Raw genomic sequence first — 10,351 nt, forward strand, 5'->3', positions numbered from 1 at the left:
TCATCTGAATGGCTGTGAGCATATTTTTCCATTGCACATAATAGGTCTCTCACATAGCCTTAGCTCACAAGTGTTAGGATGAGGATTATTCATCCATAGTGATGCTTATTTACAGTGATCTTCGCATATGTGCTCCACCAGGGAGTAGACATATGTCTGTCTGAATGTTGTTTGGTAGTTCTATTTTTCACTGATACTTCTCCCTGTCTGGTACATATACAAGTTGTGGGACAGTGGTAGTTTATCTTTGATTCAAAGGATCTGGTTCAAGTCCCAACTGTCCTGGAGGTGTCACAGCATGTCTAAACAGGCCTGAAATAACTGCACTTCTTCTGTTCATTGTGTCATGCTTCATTTTGTTTTGCATGTGATTCTCAATGGTCAGCTATTCATCAAATGTTAGATATCCCAGGGGAGTGATAGTCAAATTAATCTGCGCGCACACACTCTTTCTACATGCTCATTCTTTCACCTTAATTCATGCCTCTGTTCTTATTCAAGGATAGTTGGAAGATCGTTCTTTGTAATGTACTGGCAGCACATACATATCTGTAATTTTCGTACACACCTGAAAATAAGGCATTGGCTTTTCAAAGATGTTTAACTGGACTTTAATAGACTTGAATCCTTTTACAAAAGTGATTTTAAGGACAATATTTTGAGGGGGAAAAAAGAACAAGTTTTTCATGATGACCATCCCAGAAATTTAGTGGACCTAGATTGGCAGGTGGATATGTGTGCTAATGGCATGACATGACAAAAGTCAGAGCGGGTACCTGGCGGTTGAGGCTCGTCCATGGAGGTGATGTATTAGCTTGGTTAACCAACAGAAATCAGAAACTTGGGACAAATGGGTCTTTTGCCAGTTGGCAAGATGTAACTAGTGGGGGAACCACATGGTTTGGCCCGTGGATCCCAACTATTTATTGAAGGCAGGCTAGGTGAACTATTCATAAATAATTTTAAAGTAGTTTATTTAATTTTGAGTAGCAATACTTTAAATATGATGCATTCACTAGCCAAAGTGGTAGAGAACATTTCCTGATCCACCTATCATCTGAAGAAGGCAGCTGAAGAGGCCAACTGATGAGGAATGCCTCCTGTCTCTGAGCACTGGATAGGGCTGAAAGGGTCAATCACTTGCTTGAACCTGTCAAACCAATGAATGCAGGAAGTACCCAGGATGGTCGCTTCCTTCCTTGTCCGTCACCCAATTCCTGGCCACTTCTAATATTTACTTATGTAAGGGGGTATGCAGGATTGCAGAAGATTCCTCGCCATAAGCTCAGGAAAGGTGTGACCTTAATATTGGATGTACAATCTCTCTACCTTGAATTGGTCCTTGATTGCTTAAGATCACTTTCATTTTTCTGAAGGAGAGGAAGAATGATACAGTGCAGCTAATTTATGGGTTTTTTTACTATACAGAAAAATAATATTTATTGAGGGTTCTTATTTCTTACAATAGCATGTGAAAAACATTGCACTTTATTGTTTAAATACAAATTACAGTTGAACATGTCTGTCGACATTTACACATGTGAAACATCGTCACTACAATCACATTTCCTCTTATTCACAGGAATGTGTGTCATGGCATCTGCTCCCAATATCCCTGAAATCAACTGAGAGAATTCACCTACACGGCTAACCAATCCAAGAAAAGTGGTCTCTGCAAATTGAATGGTATTAAGTGGTTAGAAATTGCTTTTCCAATCGATGGATGGTTCTCCCTTGCTGATTGGCTCATTAGTGAGTCCATTGACAACAATCTGGAAGTGAAACAACATATGATTGGAGGAGCATTGAGTGTGAGGTAATAAAGTGTTGGCAGTGAGGAACCATGGGCTCCACAGAGAACTGAGGTCTTGGGGCCAAGGGTAGGGGTACAGGAATGGGAGAGAGAGAGAGAGAGAGAGAGAGAGAGAGAGAGAGAGAGAGAGATGAAGCAACATCTGTTTCAAGCATAACAGGAACACTCCGCTAACTAGAAGCTAAGTAAATATGAAATCACTTGAGTTAACTAATTACTTGTAAATGTGGAATCTCTATCTTAATGCTGCATAGTTCAGAAGCTATTGTAGAGGAAACATACAGCCTATTTTAATGGATATTAAAAAGGATAATAACTAGTTAAAATGTTCCAGTTTTGTGAATACACAATGGAAGTACTTAAATTATGACCGTGCCAATGTGGAAAGTGCACTTAGGATGTTGTTTTTTCCTGTGTAGAAGTCTGTGTCAGTTATTCTTAAAACTAACAGGCCAATTTAAATACTACACAAGGATTAAATGTAATCCTTGTGTGTTGTGGCTTTAAATGTAATGGAGGGTTGATAACTATTGAAGATATTGCTGAAAGCTTTTAATTCTGCATTTGAGTCCAAATGCTCTATATGTCAACACAAATATAGGATGGAATGTTGTGATGAACATTCTCACTTGCTCATTAATTTAGTGATTATGAAAAATGTAGACCCTGGAAATCAAAAGAAATCGGCCCCCCAAAGTCAATAAGTAGCTCTCAAAGAGTCCTCCAGAATAATTTTCAAAATCCTGTCCAGGTATTACTTCTGCAGTTCCTAAAGGAGACTGTGTTTCAAATTCAATCTCCCAACTGAACTATACGTGAAGATAGTCTTGGTATTCCCAGTCTGGTGGTTGTAAGAAGTTGGAATGACTTTATACAGGTTCTCATGATTCTCATATTGAAACATACTCCTAAAATGTTGAGTTCCTGTTCATATTGATATATCAGGTTCTTGATGTGAGCACTGCTCCATCAAATAAATAATTGGTAAAATAACTAGCAGTGTGAACCAAGCACACATTCCCATCCAGTACGCAGAGCCAAATTGTGTGATATCATTCTTCATTTGTTCCATGTGACGGTTGGTGAACAAAGACCATGCAATGAAATATAGTAGAGCTGGAAATAAAAACATTGAAACTTCAATTTTCTTGCAAAAGTCAGGTTGGTAATTCATGTAGTTACTTTTGATATGAAGTGTTAGTGACAGGTGAGAACTGAAAAGACCTGTTAAATATAATTTCCTAATGAAATTATTCAGCCTAAATCAATGTTTTTTCAGGCACCTTTGAGTGATAGCTGAGGTAAGAACAAACTAATTCAATTGTCAGTAAATCTTTTAGTTTTCAAAGTAACTTTTAATATTTATAAAATCTTTGAGTATTAGGATAAATTTGATACAATCATTATTATCTATTGCCCTCACCCCACACATTCACTTTCTCCAGCACTAACGTAGCCACAGCAATGGTCCTCATCCACAAGTTACACGGCAGTAACTCACCAAGATTCCAATTATAGCATTTTCCAAACTTGCAATCTCTAATACTAGAAAAGCAAGGATATTGGATGCTTGGGATCACCAGCAGGCCCCCAAGACATATATAATCTAACGTGAAACTATATGCCATTCCTTCATTGTTGTTGGGCCAAAATCTTGGTCGTCCCTTCTTAAAAGCACAGTGGGGGGTTCTTTCCTCTGTTAAATTCAGTCATTCATGAAGCTTCTTGACCTCCTGTCTAGTATCATTAGCTGGCCTTGGAAGTGATGTTTGTATTCCATAAATATATATAAGAGGGCTTTCTCAATTATATTAATTAATATTCATTAGCTCTGCAGTAACAAGGAAAATAATATCCTGATGAAGGGTCCTGCCCAAAATGTCGACTCTCCTACTCCTCAGCTGCTGCCTGACCTTCTGTGCTTTTTCTAGCACTACACTATATCCACTCAATATTCCCACAGTGGTTGACAAGTTTAAAGAAAACATGAAATAAATCTCAATATGTTACTTTGTAGTAAATTTGATTTGTCACTACATATGTTTATTAGTGATAGTGAATCGGTCAAAAATGTACTGATTGCTCAATTAGTGTAAAAAGTGTAAAAAGCAGACTTTGTTCATACACCTATCAATATTAATGTGTTATGCTTCAGTAGATAACTGTACACAATAGGAAAGCCCCAAGTTCCACCTTTAGTTTATGTTAACAAATCTAATGTCCATATGTTCGTCTTGAGCTAAAATAGTGATCACTGATGAGAAACTTAAACTAATTCTTCCTCCCTGAGAAGAGGGCCATTACAGCCAGTTGTAACACCCTTACTGCCATTCTTTCTGATAACTGCACAGATGTGGGGATTAAATCTGAGATTTATGTGGTCTGCCTGACTGTGTTACTCAGTACCTTTAACTAGCTGAACCATTTGAAGAGCTCCAGTGACTACTTACCAGTTGGGACCAGAATTACAATCAGCAATTTTCCGGGATGCAGTATCCGCCCAGGATTCATTTTGGATTCAATGTAGGTATCTGGATTCCAGCAACAGATGAGCAGTAATGCGATACAGATGGCTGTGATTGCCATCATAGTTGCAATCACCCCAAATACACGTTCTGCCTCCACTGCTGGAAAGAAAAACAACAGTAACTAAACAAAAAGCACAAGCAACACCTGAACACTGTTCTCAGATTCAAAATTCCATATTACTTACTCTACAAAACATTTTCAGTTCATAAACAAAGCCGTCATTTCCGGACAACTAACATCATGCTTTGTTAAGCAAAATTAATTGGATGCGAAGTGAAAATTGCAAACATTTCAGGATTTTTGTCAACACCATTTCCTGCAACAGTGGAAAAGCACCTAAAAGCCTAACATCTCCGCCAACACATCCGAATAGCAAGCCAAGTGAATTAGAATTAGCATCAGGTTTCTTGTCACGTAATCACGTGAGTACAGTGGAAAGTTAACGAGTCGCACTTAGTGCGCCATCTTATGTCCCGAAATAGAATGTCTATCAGCAATTGTAGAGGGAAATGCTGGTGTGAAATTTGAACGCAGGGAGAAACTTCTTCGGAATTGGGCATTACTATACTGAAAACATGCAATCGAAAGAAATATCCTACGTTATGACTTTATTCATTTTAAGTGCCTGTCTTATATTTCTAGATTGTGCTGTATTAAACTTGCATTACAAATCATTGATCGGAAAAGGAACAGAAAGCTCAACAAATTTTGTATCTTTCTTAATAATAGCACTGGAGGAGAGAGTAGAAACTGAGTTTGTGAACTAAAACAGGAAATTAGTGGTATGAGATCTGCTTTATATCAAAGAGAGGTTCTGCTTACTGCTCTGAGCACTGTGTGTAGCTTTCTTCCTCTGGCTGAAAGTTAAAGTCTTTGAATTGAATATCTCTCCGATTATATTGCTAGTATCACTGGAAAACCTCATATTTGGAAACAAATTTTGAAAGTACCAAATCAAAGAAGACCTGGATGACTGACACTGAGCTAAAGAAATAACAGAACTCAACAAATACAAATTTTGACACGCGAAAAACGTTAGTCGTTGTTTATCTGCTAGTGTAGGGGATTGTGACAATGGTAATTGTTTTCTGTCAAAGTTCCCAGTGAGGTAGCCAAGTCCAGCAATTGTGAGGAAGGGTTTTTCAACAGATAGGAGTTATCATTCAGACGGTACCATCGGGTGATCCGGGTAGACTAAAAACTCCTGTGAATCTTAGACACTAATCACGAGTAGTTTAACAGGTTGCTCTTTTCACATTTGTGTGTGGAATGATCCATTTGGAATTCAGTTCTGAAAACGGGTTACTGGACGCGAAGCATTAATTGTCTCTCCACAAATGGTGCCAGACCTATTGAGTTTCTTCAGCACATTCTGCTTTTGTTTTTGATCGCCAGGCATCTGCAGTTTTATTTTAGGGAATATACCCATGTTCACTTGTGCAAAGTAATCCAATGGATGTAAAGCACATTGTGTTTGTTTTGAGAGACTTACTTCTGTGTAAGTCTATATCTTTGGCTTCCTCCATTTTGGATTTGGCTTTGCTGGGACTGCAGTCAGAACTAAAAACAATATCTGGTCCACTCACTTTTAGGATATATAACCCGTACCCTTACCTACAAAGTTCAGCATTCCCATTATATTCCCATTATTTCTTGCTAAACTACATGTTCCCTGGAATTCAACAAAAGATCCAAGTTCATCCTTTCAAGATACTTCATGAGCTGACTATATTCTACTCTGGCAATTGAGATTACAAGCACTCACCACATCCTCTGGCAGTAGTGGCTCTGTTGCACAAGTCACAATGCCTTTGTTCTCAGGATCTCCCCCCCTGAATTGCTCTGGTTTGTGACTCACTGTTCCTGTTTCTAAAACTTAGTCACCTTGAAAGGCTTTTCAGCTCTATGTTTCCCTGATTTTACCTTTTGCCTCCTGTATTATTTGTCCGCTATTTACAAGTAAACTGCATATTAAACTCTTATGAGACATAGCTTTGTATAGAGGGAATACAACCAAAATTTAAATGATTGATTATGGTGGAGCTAATTTTTTTTAGATTGAATGTTTGTTCCCATTCCCTGTGTTCATTGATCCTCCTATATATAGGTTATTGTTTGGTACCTGAGTTTGAACACATTATTCAAGATTCAGTTTTGCTGCAATGTTACTGCTAGATGATTGCATAGGGATCTTATGACATTAGTAAAAATATAGACTAAAACAAATTTGCATAAATGGATTGGATGAGGTGCATTATATATTGAACAATCATTATAGTTTCACATCATTGTCTTGTCAAGTTGACAATGGTGTAACATTGACTCACTCAAAATTAAGAGGTTTCAATAGTGTAAATAAGGAGAAACTGTTTCCACATGCAGAAAGGCCAATAAACAAAGAACACAGATGAAAGATAATTGGCAAAAAATTGAGAGGGGATAGAAGGTGAATTTATTTTCAGCAGTGATTGTTCTGAACTGGACTGCCCTGCTGAAAGAGTGGTGCAATCCGATTGGATAGAAACCTTCAAAAATGTTGTTGAATTTATACTTAAAATGAGAAACAAAAGATGCTGAGCTGTGCAACAAAAGTATAACTACTGTAATATTGTAATATCTACCAGTGTGTTACAAGGGAAAGTCATCAACAAAAGTGGACACTGAATCTTATTCGGAAAGGTTAGGAGAAACAATTAAAAGCTTACAGAAAGAGAGAGATTTTAAGGAATGGGTGTGATGAATGTTTACAATATATTATTGTTCTTAAGAACTTGGGTTCTAAAATGACCTAGGACCAAGTATTCATCGGCTGCTTCATTAATCAGCTGCCTCCATGAAAAGAAGGGATGTACCTTGATATTTGCATGATATTGCACCATTTATGGCTCTTCAGATACTAAAACAATCCATTGCCAAATGTGACAAGACATGGACCTTACTCAGGCTTGGGATGACAAGATGCAAGTAACAATCATGCCACATAAATGCCAAGCAATGACCATCTCAAACAAGAGGGAATCTAACTACTGACCCCATGACATTCAATGACATTACCATTGCTGGATATCTCACTATCAACATTCTGGGGTTTGCAACAGTGGGTAACTCACTGATTTCTCAAGGAACAAATCAGGCATGTGATGGAATATACTCCACTTGTCCAGATGAATGCAGCCCAAAATCACTCAAGAAATTTGACACCATTCAAGATAAAGCAGTTTGTTTGATTGGTGCCATATCAACCACCCTCAATATTCATTCCCTCCACCACCGAAGTTTAGCAACTGCAGAAATTCACTTAGGCTCCTCAGTTAGCACCTACCAAACCTATAACCACTATCATCCAGAAGTACAAGGGAAGCAGCTAATGGGAACACCACCACTTGCAAATTCCTCTCCAATATTGAGTATCACATACTGGTGGGTAAACTTAAACATCGGAACTGAGAGCAGGAATAGGCAATTCAACCCCTTGAGCCAGTTGCTCTATTTAATATGCTCATGGCTGATCTCACCCCAGCCTCAACTTCACTTTCCTGTTCACTTTCCATAATCCTTTAACCCATTACTAACTAAATATCCATTTATCTTCTCCTTAAGTTTATTTAGTCTCCCAGCATCCATTACACTCTGGGGTAGGGAGTTAAAAAAAAATACAAATCTTTGAGACAAATAATTCCTCCTCACCACTGTTTTAAATCTGCCACCTCTTATCCTAAATGGTCTCTCATTCTGGATTGACCCACAAAAGGAAACATTCATTCAAGTCTAATTTGTCAATCCTCTTTAGTTTCTTATATACTTCAGTTAGATCTCCTCTCATTCTTCTAAAGTCTAGCATATCGGCCTAAACTGCTCAAACTCTTTCACAAGTCAAACCCCTCATCTCTGGAATCAAGCTAATGAACCTACTCTAAACGGCCCCAATACAACTACATTCCTCTTCAAGTAGGCTGACAAAAACTATGCAATATTGCAGATGTGATAGTTGAAATATTTACCCATTTCTATATTTCAGTCCTTTAGCAGTAAATGCTGTAATTCCATTGCCTTCCTTATTACCTATTGTAGCTTCATACTAGTTTTCTGTGCTTCATTCACAAGGAAACCTAGATCCTTCTACACCCAAACATTTTGAAATTTCACTCAATTTAGATAATAAATTGGCTATTTTTTCATTCTAGATAACATTCCTATCTTTCTGGTTTTACTGTTTTGTCTTCTTCTGGAGTTGGCACAATTAAAATGGGCATGCTGAGTGTATGCAATGAGCTGCCAGAGGCGGTGTTTGAGGTTGGTACAATTACATGATTTAAAAGGCATCTGTGTGAGAATATACAAATATGAAGGGTTTAGATAGATATGGGCCAAATAGGAATAGATTAATGCACCATTTCTGGTCAGTCTGAACCAAAGGGTCTGTTGTGATGCCAGAGAAGTGACTGGCAGTGATCTAACCTGAGGGCCACCTGACCTCTGGCGAGGGAAGATGTTGAGAAGGAGAGTCCTTCATGGTAACCTCAGACCGGTGATGGGAATTTAACCCATGCTGTTGGCATCACACTGCCTCTAAACCAACAAGCTAGCCAACTGAGCTGGACCGATTCCCTTCCATGCTGTACAGCTCTATGATTTTATGATGTAAGGAGTTGGGATTGAGCTGATCCTACCAATAGAGCACAGGAAGATGAGAAAGTTGGGGAAGGAGAGGAGCAGGTGAGCTGTTGGAGAGAAAGGCCGGATCGAATGAGCCAATTGGTTTTCCTTTCAGTTCTTCCCGAACCTGTGATACCATGCTCCTTAGTTTAAAGATACATCGTTATGTTAGACGCCAACGCTGGAAGCGCTTACCTCGGCTAAGCGGGTGGTGAAATTCAGTCCGTTCAGAAGTAGATGAATTCGTAACATCCGGCATGTACCACAGCCCCTTATTCTGATACCAGCTCGGGCTACAAACCGAGTAAATCAAAGCGACAGAGCCGATTATCACAGTGGTGTTCTGCAGCAATCTACACCTCAGCTCCCTTCCCCGCATCCCCATTGGTCTAATTCCGAGTGTCCAATCTGCCGGGGGTCACTGTTAGCAGGCAATGTGGATCCTGAAGGTTAGCAGTTAAATATTAAACGTTCCTGTCAGCTGAATGGCACTGAGTCTGGCCTGAGTGAAACCATTCGGAATGCTGAGCGAGAGACCAGTAATGCTGGTTTACAAAGAGAAACGCTACAAGGTCAGATGGAAGTCCCGGACTTTCCCTCTAAGGTTTTCAAGCAGCTATTGGAAAGCCCCAAGCGATGGCTCCAGTGGCGGCTGGCGATTTGACAATGACCCTGGCCATCAAGCCTGGGACTGAGCAGCCGGCCACGGGGAAACAGAATCTGTTGCTAAACCTCAACACTCCAGAAATGCAAATGAGGCGAGAGAGTCAGCTCACACAACAGGAAGGAAATTAAGCAAAGTGTTCTGATATTTCCACTTCTGCTCTTTAGCATGTGCACAGATAGCACTTCAACACCTGCATGTTAGCATCAGGGACAGCTAGTAAGAAACCAGCAGCGTGCCGTCCCAATGGTGAGAAAGCTGCTAAAGCTTTGCTCCAGCGGTGATATTTACAACAGATACTTTCCGCCAAAAATGTGGCTTCCACCCAGTGACGTTTCTGGTGGAAGGCTGCAGTTGTTTGCGGTGAGGCACACTGCTTTTGGGGCTTTTTAAAAACGCTAATCTGTCAGAAAAGATTCACGAAAATGGTTGTGCGGATCAGTACAAAGATAGATTGCCCTGATGAAGGACTTTTGCCCGAAACGTCCATTCTCCTGCTCCTCGGATGCTGCCTGACCTGCTGTGCTTTTCCATCATCACACTCTGGACTCTGATATCCAGCATCTGCAGTCCTCACTTTCGCCTACAAAGATATATTGGACAGGGTGACTCTGTTTCATTCAGGGAGGAGGTTGCTGGGAGGAGATTTCTTGAGGCTGTATAAAATCAGAAGGGATTTGGACTGAATT

The 10,351-nt window shown here is 39.6% G+C and overlaps 1 protein-coding gene across 2 annotated transcripts; it reads right to left on the reverse strand.

Moving 5' to 3' along the window:
- Positions 1-1,404: 1,404 nt before the first annotated feature.
- On the reverse strand, positions 1,405-9,892 carry LOC122557841 (uncharacterized). 2 transcript variants are annotated; one of them, XM_043705949.2, is made up of 3 exons: positions 9,194-9,892; positions 4,264-4,437; positions 1,405-2,929 (listed from the first exon to the last, which is right to left on the reverse strand). In XM_043705949.2, the coding sequence occupies exons 1-3, from the start codon at positions 9,381-9,383 to the stop codon at positions 2,742-2,744; spliced, it is 552 nt and encodes a 183-aa protein (XP_043561884.2). In that variant the 5' UTR covers positions 9,384-9,892; the 3' UTR covers positions 1,405-2,741. The 2 variants fall into 2 exon arrangements, with proteins under 2 accessions (XP_043561884.2, XP_043561883.2); XM_043705948.2 differs by having other exon boundaries at positions 4,264-4,440.
- Between the last annotated feature and the right edge of the window lie 459 nt (positions 9,893-10,351).

This window comes from Chiloscyllium plagiosum, unplaced genomic scaffold, assembly GCF_037043375.1.
Source record: "Chiloscyllium plagiosum isolate Xiang-an unplaced genomic scaffold, Cpla_swu_hap1 HiC_scaffold_18, whole genome shotgun sequence".
NCBI lineage: Eukaryota > Metazoa > Chordata > Chondrichthyes > Orectolobiformes > Hemiscylliidae > Chiloscyllium > Chiloscyllium plagiosum.